Consider the following 24019-nt stretch of genomic DNA (forward strand, 5'->3'; position numbering starts at 1 on the left):
TGAATAACAATGAATAACATTCTTAAAGACTGCAGTGGACTAATTTGGATAGTTAGATATTCTGTAGCTATTTGCAGGTCAACAAATGGTATTATAAATGCATTTGTGCAATGTATTCTCAGGTTATTTAGAGGCAGAGAAGTAATAAGTCACACAAAAGCTGAATGTTACAGAACTGACAGTAACAGCTGGAGCTGCCATAGCTGTCAGCATCTTTGCAGCTGACAGGCTCAGCACAGGCTGTGTCACCCTCACTGCCAAAGTGTTTTTTTGATGGAAAAGTGTGTCGCTCCTTCCCATGATGCTGGACAAGCATGTTTACCCATCTGTTTAATATTAAAGATGTACATGAGTCCTTACTGCTCACTGCTCTGGACCATACATATTAACTAGAAATCCGTGATCTTAATCCTAAACCTAACAATAATAACCTATCTACTGCAGCCATTCATGGATAATGGTATGGGCAAGGGATATGTGTGTAACAATAATAATAATAATAATAATAATAATAATGATGATGATGATGATGATGATGACGACAGACAAACAGACAGAGATTCAGGTCACACCCAAAAGTTTTTTCTTGCCATAAATATTGTGTAAAGGCCTGTTTCAGCTGTGAGGAAGATAAAGGCCAAGATGGGTTTGTGGTGATGGCTCATAAATGGCTACAGTGTGAGAATCCACCTGGCTTATCCACAAATGGAAAATGTGATCCATCCATCCATCCATCCATTTACTTCCGCTTATCCGAGGTCGGGTCGCGGGGGCAGCAGTCTCAGCAGGGAAACCCAGACTTCCCTCTCCCCGGCCACTTCCTCCAGCTCCTCTGGGGGGATCCCGAGGCGTTCCCAGGCCAGCGAGACATAGTCCCTCCAGCGTGTCCTGGGTCTTCCCCGGGGCCTCCACCCAGTGGGACATGCCCAGAACACCTCACCAGGGAGGCGTCCAGGAGGCATCCTAAGCAGATGCCCGAGCCACCTCATCTGGCTCCTCTCAATGCGGAGGAGCAGCGGCTCTACTTCCTGAATGACCGAGCTCCTCACCCTATCTCTAAGGGAGAGCCCAGCCACCCTGCGGTGAAAACTCATTTAGGCCGCTTGCACTCGCAATCTTTCGGTCACTACCCACAGCTCATGACCATAGGTGAGGGTAGGAACGTAGATTGACCGGTAAATCGAGAGCTTTGCCTTTTGGCTCAGCTCCTTCTTCACCACGACAGACCGATGCAGCGCCCGCATCACTGCTGACGCCGCACCGATCCGCCTGTCGATCTCCCGCTCCATCCTTCCCTCACTTGTAAACAAGACCCCGAGATACTTAAACTCCTCCACTTGGGGAAGGACCTCCTCCCCGACCTGGAGAGAGCACTCCACCCTTTTCCAGCTGAGGACCATGGTCTCAGATTTGGAGGTGCTGATTTTCATTCCAGCCGCTTCACACTAGGCTGCGAACTATTTCAGTGAGAGCCGAAGGTCACGGTCTGATGAGGCCAACAGAACCACATCATCTGCAAAACGCAGAGACCTAATCCTGAGGTCACCAAACCGGACACCCTGGCTGCGCCTAGAAATTCTGTCCATAAAGGTTATGAACAGAATCGGTGATAAAGGGCAGCCCTGGCGGAGTCCAACCCTCACCGGGAACGAGTCCGACTTACTGCCAGCAATGCGGACCAAGCTCTGACACCGGTCGTACAGGGACCGAACAGCCCTTATAAGGCAGTCCGGCACCCCGTACTCCCGGAGCACTCCCCACAGGACTCCCCGAGGGACGCGGTCGAATGCCTTCTCCAAGTCCACAAAGCACATGTAGACTGGTTGGGCAAACTCCCACGCACCCTCCAGGACCCTGCCGAGAGTATAGAGCTGGTCCACTGTTCCACGGCCAGGACGAAAACCACACTGCTCCTCTTGAATCCGAGGTTCGACTATCCGACGGACCCTCCACTCCAGCACCCCCGAATAGAAAAGGTGATCAGTATAAGAAATTACCGAAGCAGCAGTGTTTGGCAGGAGGCAGGACCCTATGCTCATTCCACAGGTCTTCCTAAGCTTTTTAGCGTGCAGGATCTGTGAACATTCATTACACATAGGCAGAACATGCAGGCAGAATGTTAAAGCCACGCATGAGGTGGGTGTGTCTGGCTCCTGTGTGACGTGTGTTAGGAGAAGGTGGCAGCTCGACGGCGGGCCTGGGTCTCTGGGGAAACCGTGTGGGCAGTAATGTAAAACACTGCATTTATGTGCAGTGGGCGGTAATGTGAAACACTGCATTTATGTGCAGCTTCATAAGTCCTTCAAGGGCAGTGACGTGCTGGGGATTCCTTTCTGTGTCATTAATGCTTTTCTACCTCCAAGGAAAGAAACTAAATATAATTTTGAGTTTTGCACACAGAGCTTTTGCGCACCTGCATGCATTCCTATTTCTTGTCATTTTTTGTCTACCTATCACATTCTTTCTTACTCATTGATTTCAGAATGTGTTTTAATTGTGTTAATAATTACCATCAGCAATAAAGAAACTGTAACTGGATGATTTTTGTTTGGCTTTGAAAACCTATTTAATCAGAAGCTACCATGGTTTCAGGGTTTCCATTGTTCTGGATGTATGACAGGCGCTGGTGGATTTTCAGGGTTTCCAATGTTTTGGATGTATGACAGGCGCTGGCTGATACTCATGGTTTTTTTTGTTCTGGATGTATGACAGACACTGGAGGATATTCAGGGTTTCCAGTGTTCTGGATGTATGACAGACGCTGGCCGATACTCAGGGTTTCCAGTGTTCTGGATGTTCGACAGACACCTGTGGATACTCAGGGTTTCCAGTGTTCTGGATGTATGACAGACGCTGGCTGATACTCAGGGTTTCCAGTGTTCTGGATGTATGACAGGCGCTGGCTGATACTCAGGGTTTCCAGTGTTCTGGATGTATGACAGGCGCTGGCTGATACTCAGGGTTTCCAGTGTTCTGGATGTTCGACAGACACCTGTGGATACTCAGGGTTTCCAGTGTTCTGGATGTATGACAGACGCTGGCCGATACTCAGGGTTTCCAGTGTTCTGGATGTTCGACAGACACCTGTGGATACTCAGGGTTTCCAGTGTTCTGGATGTATGACAGGCGCTGGCTGATACTCAGGGTTTCCAGTGTTCTGGATGTTCGACAGACACCTGTGGATACTCAGGGTTTCCAGTGTTCTGGATGTATGACAGGCGCTGGCTGATACTCAGGGTTTCCAGTGTTCTGGAGGTATAACAGACGCTGGCGGATACTCAGGGTTTTACAGCATAATGATGTGCTTTGCTGTAGGGAGTTGATGACCCACTAGGAAATTTGGTAGGCAAGACAATTCAGAAACACTTAAATCTCAACTAAATATTAGATTAGTGTTTATAAGCAGTTGTCAATCATGATTAGGCAGTTGACCAATTTCATAATGATAAGCTTTCATATTCTCTTTTGTTCATCATAGAAAATATATTGAGGCATTTATCTAAGCTGCTAGCCTTTATCCCCACGCCACCTTTTCCTCTACCTTACACAGAAATGCTACAATCAGAAGAAATCTGACACACACCAAAAAATAATATTTGAGTGAAGGGACATATTATTTATTTCATGTTGAAATCTATTTCTATTACTTTCCATTTTTCAGGCATGTTACCATCCTTAAAATTAATCTGTGGAATAATTTCATTAATTGTATGCTTATGTGGGATCCCTCTTGAGACTCCAAAATATTCAGTTTAGATTAATTGGTGTCTTTAAATTTCTCAGTGTATTACTTTCCTGCAAATCCAATTTGCTAGTATTACCTGTGGTTTAATTCCAGTTGACTGATTGTTCAAACTATAAACAATCAGCTATTATTTCAGTTTAATTTGACATGCAGGCTGAGATTTCCATCAAGCAGCACCATAAAGTATGTGAAAGCTGCAATCACTGTTGACAGGGCACATATATTGAGCTGCCATGCTAGACGGTAATAGGACGTTCATAACAATACAAGGGGCTGTGGATATGGCTCAAATCATAATGAATGCATTGAGTACTACAGTTACTACATTATCTTTGCACAGAATTGAATGTATTTGAAAAGGCTTGTAAGAAACTAAACCTGAAACTAAAAAATATGCTGTTGGAACGACAGCAAAGTATTCCACAGATCTTCATGCTGCAGCCAGAAAATATAAATCTGATTGCTGAGAATAATTAAAATCTAAGTATAAGAGGAAGGCAGACTTTATAGGAGATTATCACTGCAAAATCTGTCTTGCTTTTCATGCCTACAATAATCCATAAAATTTATTTAAAACGAAGGTATTTGGTATAACTGTTACATAACCATGTTGCATGGACATATAATAAAAATTGCATTTACATTAATTGAACATTAATTTTGAATTGAACATTATTTTTCTTCTTGTTTTTCCATGAAAAAATAAAACACTTCTGATCAGAACTGTTGGGAAGGTTGCTCACTTGATCTCCACCATCACCATGACGCAGAAGTGCTTTTGGCTCCCTCTCCTGGTGATGTTGCTGGCTGAGACTCCTGTGCTCTGTGGACCAGCATATGGGGGGCAGCTGGTGAGGACGACCAGAATGAGGCGGCAGGCCTCTGAAGCGGACACTCCCGTGAGCAATGACACCATGAGGGAGCAGCCTTTTGTCTTCAACCACATTTACAACATCAATGTCCCACTGGAATCCTTGTGCTCTGTGGACCTGGACTCTGCCCCCGGCCCAGAGGCTAAAGCAGAGACAGATGTGCCACCAACTGACTATGTAGTTCAGACGGCCGACGTAGACAGCCAGGTGACCTTCACACATCGTATCAACATCCCCAAGCAGGCCTGTGCGTGTCCAGCAGCCAACACCATCCAGCAACTTATCAGCCGGATTGAGGTCCTGGAGAGGGAAGTGTCCCTGTTACGAGCCCATTGCGAGTCCAGCTGCTGTGGAGAGAGTGCGGCTGAAGGTGAGTGAGATATAGCATCAGGAGCTAACACAGCCAGACACAGGGAATTTATATTGGGAGATAACACAGTTACAGCTGAGTTGCACACAGGATATGCATATTAGGAGGTAACACCCTGTGTTCAACTCATTTGTATGTCTTACCTCCTGATACAAATGACATTCTACTAGAAACATCTATTATTTGTCCTGGATTACAATGAATAAAAGTCATATAATCCAAAATGTCTAAAACTGACTAGATGGATCATTTCTGTGTGTGTTTCACTAAAGGAATATTTATTAGGTTCTCAGATTATTAAAAAAAACTTTAGAAAATTCAGGCTGTGTCAGGCCCTGTCAGGTCAGGCCGCATCACATCAGGTCCTGTTACATCAGGTCCTGTTACATCCGGCCCCTTCACATCCAGCCCCGTCACATCAGGCCCTGTCACGTCAGGCCCATTCACGTCAGGCCGCATCACATCAGGCCCTGTCACGTCAGGCTGCATCACGTCAGGTCCTGTTACGTCCGGCCCCTTTACATCTGGCCCCTTCACATCCGACCCCGTCATATCAGGCCCTGTCACGTCAGGCCACATCACGTCAGGTCCTGTCACATCCGGCCCCTTCACATTCGGCCCCGTCACATCAGGCCCCGTCACATCAGGGTCTGTCACATCAGGCCCTGTCATGTCAGGCCGCATCACGTCAGGCCGCACCACATTAGGCCCCGTCACATCCGGCCCTGTCACGTCAGGCTGCATCATGTCAGGTCCTGTCACATCCGGCCCCTTCACATCCGGCCCCGTCACATCAGGCCCCGTCACATCAGGGTCTGTCACATCAGGCCCTGTCATGTCAGGCCGCATCACGTCAGGCCGCACCACATTAGGCCCCGTCACATCCGGCCCCTTCACATCCGGCCCCATCAAATCAGGTTCTGTCGCATCAGGCCCTGTCTCGTCAGGCCCTGTCACGTCAGGCCGCATCACGTCAGGCCGCACCACATTAGGCCCTGTCACATCCGGCCCTGTCACGTCAGGCTGCATCATGTCAGGTCCTGTCACATCCGGCCCCTTCACATTCGGCCCCGTCACATCAGGCCCCGTCACATCAGGGTCTGTCACATCAGGCCCTGTCATGTCAGGCCGCATCACGTCAGGCCGCACCACATTAGGCCCCGTCACATCCGGCCCCTTCACATCCGGCCCCATCAAATCAGGTTCTGTCACATCCGGCCCTGTCACGTCAGGCTGCATCATGTCAGGTCCTGTCACATCCGGCCCCTTCACATTCGGCCCCGTCACATCAGGCCCCGTCACATCAGGGTCTGTCACATCAGGCCCTGTCATGTCAGGCCGCATCACGTCAGGCCGCACCACATTAGGCCCCGTCACATCCGGCCCCTTCACATCCGGCCCCATCAAATCAGGTTCTGTCGCATCAGGCCCTGTCTCGTCAGGCCCTGTCACGTCAGGCCGCATCATGTCAGGTCCTGTTAGGTCCGGCCCATTTACATCTGGCCCCTTTACATCCGGCCCCTTCACATCTGGCCCCATCACGTCAGGCCCCGTTATGTCAGGCCCTGTCACATCAGGCCGCATCACGTGAGGTCCTGTTATGTCCGGCCCCTTCACATCTGGCCCCATCACATCAGGCTCTGTCACATCAGGCCCTGTCACGTCAGGTTGCAACACGTCAGGTCCTGTTATGTCCAGCCCCTTCACATCCGTCACATCAGCATGCAGTATTTGTATTAGGAGATACAGCTACAGTTGAGTCAGACATGCAGTATTTGTATTAGGAAATAACAGAGATACAGTTGAGTTGGACACATGGTATTTGTATTGGGAAATAACAGAGATACAGTTGAGTTGGACACATGGTATTTGTATTGGGAAATAACAGAGATACAGTTGAGTTGGACACATGGTATTTGTATTGGGAAATAACAGAGATACAGTTGAGTTGGACACATGGTATTTGTATTGGGAAATAACAGAGATACAGTTGAGTTGGACACATGGTATTTGTATTGGGAGATAACACAGCTGGAGTGATAACACAGTCAAGTTGGACACAGATACAGGGATTTTAATGTTATTTCCCTAGCCTGTATCTATACCATTTGCTTGTCATGTCCCTGCAGGCCGACTGGACTTTATTCCCCACTGCAGTGGACATGGGCGCTTCAGCTTGGATGTGTGTGGCTGCGTTTGTGAGGACGGCTGGACCGGCAGGAACTGCTCAGAGGCACGATGCCCAGGTGACTGCTCAGGCCAGGGCATGTGCGTGGAGGGAGAGTGTGTGTGCGACAGCGACTTCACTGGTGAGAACTGCTCAGAGGCTCGCTGTCCCAGTGACTGCTCTGGCCGGGGGCTGTGCATCGACGGGGAGTGCGTGTGTGAGGAGGTCTACACTGGGGAGGACTGCTCCCTGGGGCGCTGCCTCAATGACTGCTCTGACCGGGGGCTCTGCATCAACGGCACGTGTCGGTGCAACTCGGGCTACACTGGGGAGGACTGCAGCCTGACTACCTGCTCCAACAACTGCAGCCAGAAGGGCAGCTGCAGCCTGGGCATGTGCAGCTGTCAGGAGGGCTTTGCTGGAGATGACTGCTCCTCAGGTAAGGCTTAGAGGAGAGTCTCACTGGAGCACTGCTTCTTTTTCCAGGCAACGCAGTGGGGCTTTTAGCTCATAATCAGGAGCAGTGCCAAGGTAACATGGTCGATATAAAATAATGCAACAACACAAGGAGGTAAAAGCAGCTACCTGTTGAGATGGTTACCTTTCACAATTTGAACTATTTATTTTACTAACTAAAATAAATAAAATGATTGTGACCAAGCTTATGGCTACAGTGATAGGTGTGATAACAAGAGAGACTTGAACCATTCTCCAAATAAAAAAAAAATAGTCTGTGCAGAAATTGTGCCAGTTCTTAAAGGAATAGCTTTAATGTGACAAAATCACATGGCGTTCCAATAACTTCAAACCTGTGTTACACCATAGTGTCTACAACCTCACCTATAACCACAGTGTCTATAACCTCATCTATATCCACAGTGCCTATAACCTCACATATAACCACAGTGTCTACAACCTCACCTATAACCACAGTGTCTATAACCTCATCTATATCCACAATGTCTATAACCTCACATATAACCACAGTGTCTACAACCTCACCTATAACCACAGTGTCTAAACCTCACCTATATCCACAATGTCTATAACCTCACATATAACCACAGTGTCTATAACCTCTCCTATAACCAAAGTGTCTATAACCTCTCCTATAACCACAGTGTCTATAACCTCTTATAACCTTTAACCACTTGTATGCGTGTAAGTTGAATAGCTACAAAGACAGTCTGCATTCTTATTGAACACTTTTATCAATCTATCTATCCATTATTGAAAATCACTTATCAGATTCAGGGGTGCAATGGGCTGGGAACCTACTCAGGAAAGCACAGGGTAAGCACAGCACCCCCTGGAGGTGATGCCAATGCATCACAGGGCATCTACCAACACACCATCACACATAAGAGACACCTAGGTTCCTTAAGCTAAAATGTAATTTTACTTGTCTTTTGTGTGTGTGTGTTTGTGTGTGTGTGTTCATATTTTACACAGGTGCATAACCATAATTTGAGAAATGAGTGAAAATTTTGCTGTGGTCTCTTGATTTTTTCCAGAGCTGTATTTATATAACTGTCCTGCCTTCAAGGAAATCCTTTCCACAGGTACATATGATGCAATGACTCCCAACTTTGTCAGTTATGCCCCATTCATCAATGATTCTTTTTAATCCTGAGCAAATGTTGTCACTGCTGTGTTGTCCTGAAAACTACAGATTTCTAGGACATTTGCTTACATTTCCTACACACATCGCAGTTTGCAATGTTTTCATCTACAGCCATAAAATATCTCTATACGATGGTCCTCTTTCTCTCTGCCATGCCGTCATGCTCTCACTGTGCAGCCGACACGTCTGCTCAGTGCTACTGAATCACGTGGAGGCTCAACAGCAAAACACAGCAGAGCAGAGGCGCAGGAGGAGCAAAATGTGCTTGCAAGATGTGAAAGGAGTGGTGTTTGCACAGACATAGAGGAGAAAAAACTAAAGTATGGATCCCATCATGCTAGTATCAATCATTGTATCAGTCCGACACTGATACCAACTATCGATATTTGGATCGATCTACTCAACCATAGTGGGAAGGAGAAAAAGTCCCTGGAGGAAAGCGACATGGGCAGGACCCAGAATGCTTGTGAGTTACTGATAATCACATAACCAAGCATCTAGGCCAGACGATCAACATTATTTAGGGCAGGATAGCTGGGCAGGGCAGGTTTAATTACAGGTAAGGCAGGCGAAACGTAGACTGACAATACAATGACCAGACTGGGGAAACAAACTGAAACGCGGCCGAAATACAGAGGGCTAATAAAAACAACCAGAAACAGCTGATCACACGAGGATTCCACACGGGGTTAATGAGGGGGCGTGGCACACGGAAGGAGCAGACAATCGGGACACGACACATTGTTTGGATAAATTTATTTTCTTACTTTACAAATTACTGTTTTGATGAATGTGCTTAAATGTGTTTAGTTCAGTATATGCTCTTCTTGTTTTATTCTGTTCATTTTGTGTTTAAATGCTAAAAAAAAAAAAAACATTTAGGTGTAATTTTGGGGGGTCGGGAACCAATTAATTGGTTTTCCATTATTTCTTACGGGAAAAATTCGATCAAAACTCAAACTTTTTAGTATTTGTATAAATTATTACCTTACACTGCAGTGGTACCTCAGAATTCGAACTTAATCCGTTCGATCATAAATAGACGATAAAGATCTTATCCCAACATTACCCCTGTCCTGCCCCGATTGTCCTCTCCTTCCATGTGCCACGCCCCCTCGTTAACCTGGTGTGGGATCCCCATGTGATCAGCTGTTTCTGGTTGTTGTTATTAGTCCTCTGTATTAAGTCCGGTCATTGGGTGCGTTCGACTTGCTTACAGCGCTGGCTTGAAGCAAGGCATTCTGATCCTGACGCAATGCATTACGGTTAGATGCATTGCGACCTCTCACCCGGCTGCACAAACTGGAACCGCCTCCGTGACGACACACCTTTGCCCTTATTGGCTGAAGAGTTTGTATCCCAGGCAGCATTATTTTACTTGTTTGCATCTCATCACAGAGCCAGAATCAGATCCAAAATAAGAGTGAGAAGCAGTTTCTGGCCAAGTTCCTCCAGCTGCAGGGCCTGGAATGATGCCTGGATTCGGAAGCAGTGATTCGCTGCCCTCCTGGCTTCACTTCAATCATTATTAATGAACAGAAGTCACTCTTTGTGTGTCCAAGGACAGTGGGCCTGTGCACAGCAACAGCCATCCTCATGGTTTGGGGGTTTATTTTCCTTTGAGTCCATCACACTCCAGATTTCCTTTTCTGAGCTCTTACCTAGTAAAAAGTTGTAAAAAGGGTTTTTCAATCATTGGCAGTGCAGCTTGTCAGGATACTTTCAGTGGTGCCTCGATAGAAGGAGGCCATGATCTGTACCGGAGCCCCAGCTCTCTTTAATCTATGGAGGAAGTAGAGGCATCTCACTGATTTCCCTATTTGGCCTGTTCATTCATACCTCCAGACTCAGAGCCCTATACCTGTGGTGCTGAGTCTCATATGGAATTTTGCTAACATCCTTCAGCAAGGTATTGAAAATGCCATGTATGACATTGAAGAAAAGATCTCCTGTAGACAGCCCTCTGAAACCTAAAAAAATAGCATAGATAATGAATAGACAGCAAAAATAAATAACTGATAGTAATTGATTAATAAAATGAGTAAAATGGGATTTTGAAATGCTTTGAGTCAATAACAAGAAGCTGCTTTCACACCAAAATTCTTTCACACCACACAACGGGATCTGGGACCTTCACGCTAAATAAACATGGGAGACGTAAAAAGCTCACAGGCTAAACTTCATATATAATTTGAAACCACAAATGCAAGTAAAAAATAATTTAATCTGCCTAATTTAGCTTTGATAAATATATCTCTTTTCTTGCACTTCCATGTAACTTCCAAGTTAGTGCCAGTGCTTATAGTCAACCAATCAGCAAGTTTATCACTGTAAGCATCTCCCCAGTAGTTCGTCTTCTAACGAAAAGTACCGAGTCTGGAGCAGGGACTAAAAAGGGTTCCAGAACTGCCTCAAAGGAACTATCTTCGGGCTGGGTTCCTGTGGTGCGAAGACGATTCTGGAAACATCCTGATTGTGGAAACATTTTCTGGTTCCAGAAAAATGTTCCTGCAGTGTGAAAGTGCCTATTAGTGAAATAATGTATATTTTTATGGGCAAATGTGTCAATGAGTGATAACTAAATACTATTCAGGAGCCGAAGAGCAAAGCGTCCCCAGGGCGTGAACCGCTACCTCCCAGCTAACGGCACTGACTGGTTCACTGCCTGCCTGGTTCCCTGCAGTGGCTCCACCCCTGAACCTGCATGTTCTGGACATAACGGAGCACAGCATCCAGCTGGGCTGGGAGGGCTCGCTGGCTTCGACAGACTACCTAATCACTTATGTGGCCACCAGTCCTGGCGGAGTCCAGCAGGAAATGCGAGTGCCTGGAAGCCAGAGCAGATGCACCATCACTGAGCTTGAGCCCGGAATGGAGTACAGCATCAGTGTCTATGCCACACTCAACAGCAAAGCCAGCCTGCCAGTCAGCACTCAGGTGTCCACTTGTAAGTCAGCTTCTCGCCTGTCATTTACCTCTTTCAGGAGCCCTTACTTGGTCTAGACTACAGATGATGTGGCATGTTAAGAGGAAAGCAGAGGTTAGGAGCATCCCAAGGCATCGCTGACTGGATACGGTGATGGGTGAAGCATCCTCACCCAGATAGGCATTAAAATGGCCCATTTCAGCCATGTTGGATGACTCTGCAGAAAAAGAAAGGTTGTTACATTTGTAACAATACACGTAACACAGACAGGCTGTTACATTTTTAAATAAATTTCCCCAGCTGAGTTGTGATAGGAAAATATCATGAGACACATGGCAGAGCAGGTTCATAGAGTATTCTCTGATTTGCTAAATAGTAATTTAAAACTTTATAAAATATTAGCAAAACTATGAACCATGGACCTTTTATGACAAATGTCAACAAGCACAACATTTAAATTTGTAGGATGGTCCTGCCAAGCAGCTGGGATAAAGTAATGCAGTTGGGGGTATGTTGTGTTGTTCTAAAGGCTTTTCATCTCTCTGGCCAGTAGAGAGGTGATCAGACCTTCATCACCTGACGGAGCGCTGTAGCATGCAGCCATCTTACAGATGTTTAAGTGCCCCATAAGGACATCCTCTGCAGATACTTGACCATTCAAGCTCTGCTTCTGTCAGTGCATTTAAAAATACAGTACAGAATCAAACAGATAATTAATAATGCCAGTAATGCAAAGATCCATCCATCCATCCATTTTCTGTAACCACTTATCCCATTCAAGGTCATTGGGAACTGGACCCTCAAAGATATGAGGTAGGGTTAAAAACCAAACATATTATCTATTTTATCCCAGAAGATAGCAGGACATTTTAAAGTTGTCTGGTATCACTATTACAAAAACAGATAAAGCAAATACATAACTGAAAACACTTTAACCCTCGGCTGAAAGATATGCGAGCAGCGCATCCCCAGTGTATCTAGGAAAGCTGTGTTGCACTTCTGTTAAAATAATGCTTTCCATTGGGTAGGTCTGCTCTGACACTCCATTTAAAAATTCCTTGACTGATTGAACATACTAAGCAAAGTGGCAGAGTGGCAGAGACCCATAATACTTTTATTATTTTTATTATTTATAGATCTGTCCAGTCCAGAAGGTTTAGTCTTCAAATCCATCACAGAGACATCAGTACAGGTGCAATGGGTGCCCTTCTCCTACGCTTTTGATGGTTGGGAAATAAGTTTCACCCCCAAGGTAAGTCTTTGTGTGGATGTCCGTCAGTCAGTCGGCACTTACTGTATATTTACTGTATATATTGTATAACAGCACAGTGTCATTCTGTTTGAAATTTGGAGGGACCAGGTGGTGAAAAACAAGCTCAGTATGTTTCTACTACTTTTATGTTTAACATATTATTGTTATCACCTGCCTACTTACTATGAATAATCTGAGGGGACTTTTATTCCAGTTCATCCCAAATAAGCTTTTACAGCAGCACTTTGTTATACAGTGAAAGGTGAGTGCTCTGTAAACACAATATACAGGAAGAATACTCTTTTTTAATACAGCATTCTTAGAGCAGACATGTCCATTTTCTGCATGGTAAAACCATTGTCATTTTCAAAGCAGTAGCAAAGGAAGTCTCTCTACCTCTGCTTGAAATGTCCAGTTAAAGTATTCTTTCCTTCTCCTACTTAAGTAAATTGACGATTTACTGCTATGGCTTCAAGGTGCCTTTTGAAAGCTTAGGACCATACAAGCTGCAACTTAAAAGTTATTTTTTTCCACTCTCTGAACATTAAATTGTTTGATGTCATCCAACAGTTAATTTTCTGTCCATTAGATTCCCTTTGAGAAGGAAAAAGGTTAGAGCAGTCTGAGCTTTCACAACATTACATAGATGAAAGGGACAAAGGTCCAAAAAAAGCTGACCAGAATACAAAGCACTGCACCTGTAGTGGATCTGTCTGTACTTTCATCTAGAGAATTGGTCACACTGGACCTGCTCTCATCTGTGCCCCATTCCTTATGAGGTGGGTCCTCACCCGGCCGCTTTTATTGAGAAAATATGATTCCGGTTGAAATTTGGGCCTCTAGACATAAGCCATCATTCTGGAACCAGTCTCTGTGATCAAGCGAACCAAAAGAAGACGATAACAGCAAGTCCTTCTAATGCAAGTGTTCATGTGTCACTCTGCTGCATGTTTCAGGAATATTTCTAAAAATTTCTGAAGAATAAAAACTGGAATTATTGGTTTCTGGGAATTGCTTTGAGAAGTGTCACAAAGCATTATAGATAAATGCTAGAGTAACTTCATGGTACCCGCTCTGACTGATGATGATAATGACGATGATGTGTTTCCTTGTAGGACAATGAGGGTGGCATGACAGCCCAGCTACCCAGTACTGTCACTTCCTTCAATCAAACAGGCCTCAGGCCTGGGGAGGAGTACACAGTCAACCTGGTGGCCCTGAAGGAACAGGGCCGGAGCCAACCGCTGACCGTCACCGTCACAACATGTGAGTCCAGCTGTGTCTTCCAAGGGGTCGTAACATTAAAGCCCCATACATCCCTATCACAGCACATTCTGCAGCCCATAATGTCTCCCTAGGTGCCACTGACTCTTTCCAACATGCACAGACCTAATAACCTTTTGAATGTCGCTCGTATATCGAGTCACTGTGTTCTTCACTATATGATAAGAACATGCAATTATCTGTCTTTTTACGTCACTATGTCTGTCTGTGAATAGTCAGCTGTCTGAGTGCAGGATTTCTTTTTACAACATAATCTATGCAATATATTTTATTATTCGTGTACAGGTGGCCCAATAATGAGAAATATTCTGCTGATGAATTGGCTTGTCAATTAGATCAATTAGGTGTTTAATGCAAACCTCAAGCAGACACTCCTCCTAGTCAGAGGCAGAGGGACGTATTTTTACTGTTGTTTTTAAATTGGAATTTATGTCATGTATCGACAATAAGTTCCTGATAAACATCTATTAGAATTGCCACGTGAATATTTAATACGTACACAGCAGATTCCTTATTTATTTAAAGCTGGTCATTTATTTACATAGCTGATGATGTATGCATAATTCCATTAAAGAGATTAAATTGTTTTAATGAGGTTAAGACCAATATTTCCAACCTGACTGATTAGAAATAATATGCTTATTAAAGCATAATGGCAGCCATGCATGTATAATATAAGCTTATCCCCTTTGCAGCTTCATTAAATAGGCAGACATGACAAGCGCTTCTCAATACAGCTTGTCTGTCTCCCTTGTGACCACAAAGCTGACTTCACTTCACTATGCATAGATTTCTCCTCTCTGTGAATAAGTCATTTTTAGCATAGTGGTAAGAAGCATGTAACTGAGAAGAGTGTGTATATACATGGTGAGTTATGTATTATTATTGTATATGTGTCTGCAACACATTCTACTGACAAATGATTGATTGATTGATCGTAATGATGGTTATACGTAAAGTAAAATGAAGCCGAAGTGAAACATCTCATTTTCCCCAGTGATCGATGGACCCACGCTGCTCACAGTGCGAGACACATCTGATACAGTGGCATTTGTCGAGTGGCGTCCCCCTAAGGCCAAGGTGGACCAGCTGCTCCTGCGCTATGGGTTGCTGGGCAGGGATGGATCTAAGACCACCTTCCGACTGCAGCCAACTCAGAGCCAGTACTCACTCCAGGTTCTGCGGCCTGGGTCACGGTATGAAGTGTCAGTGAGTGGGATCCGGAATGGCAATGAGAGCACAGCTGTCTGCACCTGGTTCACAACTGGTGAGGAAACTGAACTGTGTGGAAGCATGTCAGCAAAATACACTACGATGTCAGAAAGACATCCCCGTTACACACTAAGGTGTCAGAAAGACACCCCCGTTGCACACTAAGGTGTCAGAAAGACACCCCTGTTACACACTAAGGTATCAAGAAGACAGCCCCATCACACACTAAGGTGTCAGAAAGACACCCCCGTTACACACTAAGGTATCAAGAAGACAGCCCCATCACACACTAAGGTGTCAGAAAGACACCCCCGTTACACACTAAGGTATCAAGAAGACAGCCCCATCACACACTAAGGTGTCAGAAAGACACCCCCGTTACACACTAAGGTATCAAGAAGACAGCCCCATCACACACTAAGGTGTCAGAAAGACACCCCCGTTACACACTAAGGCAGGGGTCACCAACCTTTTTGAAACTGAGAGCTACTTCACGGGTACTGAGCTATACGAAGGGCTACCAGTTTGAAACACCCTCCTAAACTTATCTAAACTTAATGTATAATAAACATGTTTTTAATCCTTTTTTTAGATATTGTCATTTTCAAATCTATATAAATGCAAATGTGATTAAAGAAGAATAGCAACAGGATAAAATTAAATTTTAGATGCTGCTCACTTGTGAGTTGTGCTATTTTTAGATCAGGTCTGCGGGCGACTCATGTGGTCCTTGGGGGCATCCTGGTGCTCATGGGCACCATGTTGGTGACCCCTGCACTAAGGTATCAAGAAGATAGCCCCATCATACACCAAGGTGCCAGAAATACACCCCTGTCACACACTAAGGTGTCAAGAAGAAACCCCTATAATACTCAGTTGCCATGGACTTTATTAATTTATTACAGTCTACATTAGTGCACCGTGCCAAATAATGCTTTGAACACTTTGAAAATGTGAACTGAAATCAACTTTTTTAACTGCATATTTAAGCTACGTACTGGAATCAGATTTACCTTCAGCAACTTCTTTGATGTTGTTGTTCTGTTTTCCACAGAGATCGATGCCCCTAAAAACCCCAGGGTGCTGTCCATGACATCCACGGCGCTGGAGCTGGAGTGGGACAACAGTGAGGCAGATGTGGAGGCTTACCAAGTCGTCTACAGCACTTTGGCGGGGGATCAGTATGACACTGTCATAGTCACCCCCGGTGACGGTCCAACCAGCAAGGCAACACTTACTGGTAATCATCTTCTCTGCAACATTGGCTGTAAAGATATCCATCCATCCATCCATCCATCCAATGTGGCACAAACTTACAACATTAGGTGCCCATACATCCTTTTTGTCCTGGACTTTTCCACTGTTTTAGAACCTAAAAAAGCTTGAAATGTCTGGGAATTCCCTTTATTTCATGTTGACATCTGCTTTCTATAGTCAGAATAGTTCCTGTGTGCATATTTGTATTGCTCTGATGCCTACCCGTGTCCAAAGCAAAATATGGTGACCTAAGATTTAATACATTGTCAATTCTAATTTTAACATAGACAAATAAACGAAAATCAAAATAAATGGATAAATAAATAATGTTTTGTCCAACATTTATCCATCCATCCATCCATTATCCAACCTGCTTATCCTACTGGGTTGCGGGGGGTCTGGAGCCTATCCTGGAAGCAATGGGCATGAGGCAGGGAACAACCCTGGACAGGGGGCCAGCCCATTGCAGGGCACACTCACACACCATTCACTCACACATGCACACCTATGGGCAATTTAGTAACACCAATTAGCCTCAGCATGTCTTTGGACTGTGGGGGGGAAACCAGAGTACCTGGAGGAAACCACATGACGACAAGGGAAGAACATGCAAACTCCACACACATGTAACCCAGGTGGAGACTCAAACCTAGGTCCCAGAGGTGTGAGGCAACAGTGCTAACCACTGCACCACCATGTCGCCCCCTGTCCAACATTTATTTTTTCATTAATTATTACGCTTCAACCAAGATGATACATACTAAAAATTTGTGAAAGGAGGCGTGACGTTCATCCAGTACACAACTCACATTTGAGTTACAGTATATGACTCATTTCCACCATCTAGTGGAGAGATGTCATTGCCCAGCTGCTACAGTTGTGGTGACATTAGTCATCAGGAGGTTCTGAAACATGTATTTACATCTCATTATTTGAATATTTGCACATGGTGTTGGACTTTTGTGAAATTTAATGAAGTAATCATAGTCATTGTTTAGATGTACATATATGTAAATGACACATAGATCAAAAGCCTAGACGAGCGTGACATTGTAGGGAACAGATAATGGATGATTTGCATCTGTTTGACATCAGTCATTTCCCAGAGATCTACTAGTCCCACAGACCAACAATGGATCATTTTTAAAATGATGTCACCGTACCCATTGCTTTTATTATAGTTATCTTAACTGTGTTGAAAACGTGTCCTTCGTCTCAGACTTGGTGCCAGGCACAGAATACGGCATTGGGATCTCAGCCATTCTTGAGGGAAATCAGAGTTCCCCAGCAACAGTTAATGCCAGAACAGGTGAGGAATATTGTCCTTTCTTCTGGTTTCTACACTAATTGTCAGCAGTTGACAAAAACAGTTTCTGATGTTTTGATCATTTTAATGAGAGAAACATAAGAAAAGGATATAAAATGACCAGTTAGCATTTGATTAATATACAGATTAAAATAGATAAACTTCTAAACCTCAGGGGTATTCAACTAAAATTTAAAGAGGTCCAGTTAGAGAAAAATTCTTGAAGCAAAGGTCCGGAAGATTATAATGTCTAACTATTTAATAGTGTGATATATATTTCAGTAGCCTATTAGTTGCATCAACATTGTATGTAATCAGTACCTGACTGTCAAATCAAATTAATTCAGTACAATTCAAAAACGTTTTGACATTATTTATTGTCACGTGACATAGAACTTCGGCCAGCTGGCTGGAGTGAGATTTTCAATTCGAGATGTCTGCACACATGTAACAGTTCTTACCTTGTAAATAGTCTGCTTTTGTATTTAACCGTGTAAATACACTTTTGACGTAGCTAATTTTACGTTTTATAATGAAGTAATATAGATTTGCCGTAAGATTTCCAGCATGAGTCTGAAAGCGTGAGTGTCATGCCAGATGCTTGAGATTTGGCAACCCTGAAAACGTACATTTTTTGTTTCGCATGAGTTTATTTATATAACAGATAACATTACTTTATACATATGTTAAAATACAGAAACTTCAACGAACATGAAATCAACAATAAACTACGTCTATTTATCCAACGTGTTATATAATACATATTGTATTTGAAAGCTTTTCAGCTTTACGATTTCAGGAGAACGCAGCCACTCTGTTAGGAACATTACGCTTTTTGTTTGCGGGTGTTGGCTTTGCTGCTGCTATTAACACGAAAGGCACAATAGCGCAGACAAAGGGCTGCATACGCCGAAATATATGTCTTGCTTGGCGTTCAAAGGCGTTTGACGTTCATTGGCGTGGGAAACGGCGGTTCTACTATAAACGACTACCGAAAAGACTACAAACGCTGCGCCGGTTGAAATAAAAGCGCCCCGTCTGGTTTTAAATAATAACTAAATGTTTTGGCTGTCGGTCCGGGTCCGTATGGTACAGCTTCTGGGTCCGAACCCGGACCGCGGTCCGCCTGTTAGTGACCGCTGCTCTAAAGTGTTTCATGTATGGGCGCTTTTCCACTGCACAAAGTACGGTACTTTCGCTTTTCCATTGACTTCCGGTCGAGTACCAGTACCGAAATCTCGAGTACCGAAAGTGCCAAACCAGTTGGGGTACTTCTTTGGTACTTCGGTACTTTGGGGTGGGACCAAACGTATTTGCTGTCGATTGGTTATGCAAATAGCCTGCCGCTGAAACACAAAATACAACCGCCATCTTTTGAAATACACAGCGAGAAACAAAATAAAAAGCAGTAGAAACAAAAATATAAAAAAGTAAAATGGAAGGATGGACAAACGAGGAAACACAGGCTTTAATCGCCATATGGTCGGATGAACAGATCCAGTGGGATTTGGATGGCACGACTCGAAATAAAAAAGGTTTTGCCGTCCCGAGCAGTTAAGTTTCCCTATTTTTCCCCTGTCGCGCGCTGATTTGTACACGGTTTCGCTGTTGTTTTCATGTCTTTTTACGAGGTAAACAAGCCATATATTAATTTTAAAACATAACATGCCTTTTGTATGTTTTTTGTTTTTACAGATAATAAATGAAATTACTTAATTCGCTGGATAGAGGTATTTCTTGATGAAAACGGTATAGTATTGCTTATAAGACTATATTATGCGTGACGATCTACTGTATTCACATGTAATAATGTACCTGAGTGATTTTCAGACATTTCACATACCTCTTTGCTTTAATATTAGGAGAAACATTATTTCCTGATAGACAGGAGAAATATAGGGACACTTAATTGCCCGGAACACCGTAATACCAAGCCGCTTGGAAGAAGTGGGGCACACGCGAAACACCGAACAATGCCGCTTGAAAATCAAAAAACATAATTAAATAATTTGTTTGCTTTCAAAAGTAATTCTTACTGCTTTGATTGGCTTAGCCAAAGTAAGTGTACCTACGTAAACGTAATTGATGGCAGCATGATTTGGATTTTACTGAATCTTATACTGTGATAGAAGCTAACAATAAACCGCATTTTCCAGCCTCAACTGTTAGTTTTAATTTTGGGCTGTCAGTCAGGGGCGGTCACCGATGATGTCATTTGGCGCCGGTACCATTTTTTACGCCAGTGGAAAACCGACATGAAAGAAGTACCAAACTTTCGGCACTTTATGAAAGTACCGAAAGTACGGTACCTGGTGCGGTGGAAAAACGCCCATATGAGTTCAGAAAGGCTTGTAGTAAAGCCCTTATAGAGTACGGACTGTCCCCGACTTACGTCCTGTGCGGTTTATGACGGCATGCACATTTGAAGTTTTTTTTTTTTTTTTTTGTATTTGAAAATAAATTTAGGAGCGGCCATATGCCCTAACATTCAGTGTGATTATCCTGTTCTGACATGTGACCCGTCTGTTGGAACGGAACCCTGTCCTAAGTCCAGCACAGCCTGTATCTGTAAACTTAGACTCATTAAATCTGTGGCCTTGGTTGTATTCTGCAGGCCTGGATGCTCCCCCAGACCTAACGGTGACAGCCTCAACAGACAACACCATATCTCTGCTCTGGGCTCCAGTTCGGGGCCCCCTTGACCACTACAGGGTGTCCTACACATCTTCTACAGGGGAGACCAAAGAGATGACTGTGTCCAATGGCCTCAACACTGCAGTGCTGACTGATCTGGAGCCTGGCACAGAATACACCATCACTGTGAGCACTCAACGTGGCCGGCAGCAGAGTACAGCAGCCAGCATTGACGCCTTCACAGGTGATGGGAGCTGGAGGTGGCAGCCTGCCATGATGCACAGAGGATGTACAGCCTTTGGTGGTCTTAAAGAGTACTCATTAAAGATGATGCACAGAGGATGTACAGCCTTAGGTGGTCTTAAAGAGTACTCATCAAAGATGATGCACAGAAGATGTGCAGCCTTAGGTGGTCTTAAAGAGTACTCATTAAAGATGATGCACAGAGGATGTACAGCCTTAGATAGTCTTAAAGAATACTCATCAAAGATGATGCACAGAGGATGTACAGCCTTAGGTGGTCTTAAAGAGTACTCATCAAAGTGTCTGGCATATAATTATGGCACTAACTTTAGGTGTAGAAAATTATTATTATTATTATTAATAATAATAATAATTATTTGTATTATTATTGTAACACTTTACTTAAAGCTCCCATGTATAATGCACTATCGATACCTTCATAAGAATTAAGGATATTTTGTACTTCATAATGAAATAATGCACAATAAGCACAGCTATAATGTGTTATACCTGTTTCTAAATATTTATAGCCATGGTCATAATGCTTTCTGAATGTGGATTGTGTTAATCCTATCTGATTGTGTGGTCTGTGTTGATTAATTACACATTCACCCTCATCATTACCTGCTTAAATGGCTTGGTTCCTTCATCTTGTGTTAATTCAAACCCTCATTAGGTCAGTGTTTCTTCATTCTGGCAGAACTTCTCACCAGCTTACATTAGCAGTTCTCTTCATCCATCAATCTTAGGGGAAGGCTCAGTTTTCATATATAATCTTTTTTCCTGTTATTTCAAAAACCTTTTCACAATAACGAGCCATTTGTCACTGTGGCAACATCTTTTTGGATTCCCACATGTGCACATGTTCATGGAGAATTTGACATTATTTCCTTTCAACATATGGAGCTATGGATTAGCTACTGTAAGACCAGCTTCTTCTTGATCTCCTTCCTTCTTCTCTGGCCTCACATCTCCATTATCCCTCAGAATCCATCACTTTAACTCTTAGCTTGTTATATAGTCTCCATTTTCACCATGTGAAATTATTTCTTCTGCACCATGAAGGACAGAGTATTTGAACTTGGGTGGCTTTGGTTTCCAGGTTTCCGTCCTGTCATGCAGCTCTATTTCCCAGACGTCACCTCCTCCACCGTGACAGTGGCTTGGAATGCCCCTGCCCCGCCGGCCGACATGTTCATCTTGACTTACACCCCGCAGGATAGTGACGACACCCTTGTGGTCACTCTGGAGGGCTTTAAGACCCAGACCATCGTCAGCGGCTTACATCCTTCTACCCTATACAAAATCACTCTAATCACTCAGCAAGGCAACATGACCTCTGAACCAGTCACAGGCCTGGTCATCACAGGTACACATCTCTAAAAATCGAGCAAAAAATAGATTGGGGGGGGGGGGGGTGTTTCACAAAGCAGGATTTCTCAGTTAGCTGAGTTAGCTAGAAGTCAGGACTGTCCAAAAAGAGCTTAGGTAAGGAGCATTCCTATTGGAAAATCATGACTTCTAGCTTAAGGTAACCCAGGTATCTGAGAGATCCTGCTTTGTGGAACACCCCTCTGGCTATGAATAGGTTTGACATCAAACAACAGATATCTGGCTCAATAAAAACACCCCCAGTTCACAAGCCTCCACACCAAAAGCCTTGGGTACCTGCTTTCTCAGTCGGAATGTTACAGGCCACAGAACTGGGGAAAGTAGCTGTGTATAATGCAAAGACAGGGAGATTTCAGACAATCCACCATTTTCCTCCTGAACACAGATGGGCCGCACTGCAGGATCTTGGCTCTGAAATTCAGTTAAACTGAAGGCTTTAGATTCAGCTTCGGTGACATGTTCACTCATTGAGTCTCTCAGCACAGTTGCTTTGAGGATCCTCTGCTCTTTTTTTTTACAGAGCTTCTATCTGTATTCCCTTCTTAATGATCTTTGCAAGAGTCACACTGCATCTGAAAGGTGTTTCTTCATAATATGAAAACATGAAGTGTGTGGTTTAGTGGGTTAAGCCTCTGTGCTCTGTGAGCAGAAGTTTTCTGGTTCATGTCCAGCCTGGGTACGTCTGTGGGTCCTTGAGCAAGGCTCTTAACCCCCAGTTCCCTGCATGCTGCTATGGGTGGCTCACCTACAGAGAGCCCGTTTGGGGCAGCAGAAACAGAAAGTCCCCATGGGGATCAATAAAGTATCAGGGGCTAAGTCAGGTTTGCCTGGGGGGATCAATAAAATTTCAGGGGCTGAGTCAGGTTTATCTGGGGAGATCAATAAAGTATCAGGTGCTAAGTCAGGTTTACCTGGGGGGGATCAATAAAGTATCAGGGGCTAAGTCAGGTTTGCCTGGGGGGATCAATAAAATATCAGGGGCCGAGTCAGGTTTATCTGGGGAGATCAATAAAGTATCAGGTGCTAAGTCAGGTTTACCTGGGGGGATCAATAAAGTATCAGGGGCTAAGTCAGGTTTGACTAGGGGGATCAATAAAGTATCAGGGGCTAAGTCAGGTTTGCCTGGGGGGATCAATAAAATATCAGGGGCTAAGTCCCTTTTTTTTACTTTTTTTTTGAAAGAAGAGTGGAATCGAAGGCAAAATATTTGGGGATATGCTTAAAATACTCAGGGCTATAGCCCTGAATGATCGGACCTAACGATGATGCTATCGAGAATTGTCATTCGGAGTAAATCTCTTTACCATCAGTGAGCCAATAAGCACGCAACACGCATATACCAAGATCTAATATGACTTGCCGATATGACGTTATCATAGGTAATGAACGATATCACCTTTGTTGGTGAAATAGACTTATTATATAAATAGGCTATAGAGAAAGCAAGATTTAGCTTTCAGTAAAGCCTTCTAGCCTATGTTTCTGACGAAGTTTGAAAAACAGACATTGGTTTTATTTTTAAACTCCTTATATGGTACCCGGAGGTATGCAGATGCTGGTTATAATGGTAGTACTTGGCTAGGGCTTTGTGAGCCACTGCTTTAGATGGTTCAACAGTCGATTATTTTCCACAGAGACTAATGGTGCTTTTCCACTGGCATGCACGAACCGAGCCATACTGGGAAGAGAGACTAGTTAACCTCAGCATGTTTTGGACTGTGGGGGGAAACCAGAG

The 24019-nt window shown here is 44.0% G+C and overlaps 1 protein-coding gene across 3 annotated transcripts in view; it reads left to right on the forward strand.

Moving 5' to 3' along the window:
* tnr (tenascin R (restrictin, janusin)) overlaps window positions 1–24019 on the forward strand; it is a 118858-nt gene that overhangs the window by 82790 nt on the left and 12049 nt on the right. For all 3 annotated transcript variants that reach the window (XM_072704119.1, XM_072704120.1, XM_023798670.2), the window contains 10 exons: window positions 4467–4987; window positions 7117–7593; window positions 11462–11725; window positions 12841–12956; window positions 14072–14222; window positions 15238–15507; window positions 16507–16692; window positions 17929–18018; window positions 20630–20893; window positions 21995–22261. In XM_072704119.1, coding sequence (XP_072560220.1) covers window positions 4507–4987; window positions 7117–7593; window positions 11462–11725; window positions 12841–12956; window positions 14072–14222; window positions 15238–15507; window positions 16507–16692; window positions 17929–18018; window positions 20630–20893; window positions 21995–22261 — 2566 coding nt within the window. In that variant the 5' untranslated portion in view covers window positions 4467–4506. The remainder of the gene's footprint in view (window positions 1–4466; window positions 4988–7116; window positions 7594–11461; window positions 11726–12840; window positions 12957–14071; window positions 14223–15237; window positions 15508–16506; window positions 16693–17928; window positions 18019–20629; window positions 20894–21994; window positions 22262–24019) is intronic.

The sequence above is a fragment of the Paramormyrops kingsleyae genome, chromosome 21, assembly GCF_048594095.1.
Source record: "Paramormyrops kingsleyae isolate MSU_618 chromosome 21, PKINGS_0.4, whole genome shotgun sequence".
Lineage (NCBI taxonomy): Eukaryota > Metazoa > Chordata > Actinopteri > Osteoglossiformes > Mormyridae > Paramormyrops > Paramormyrops kingsleyae.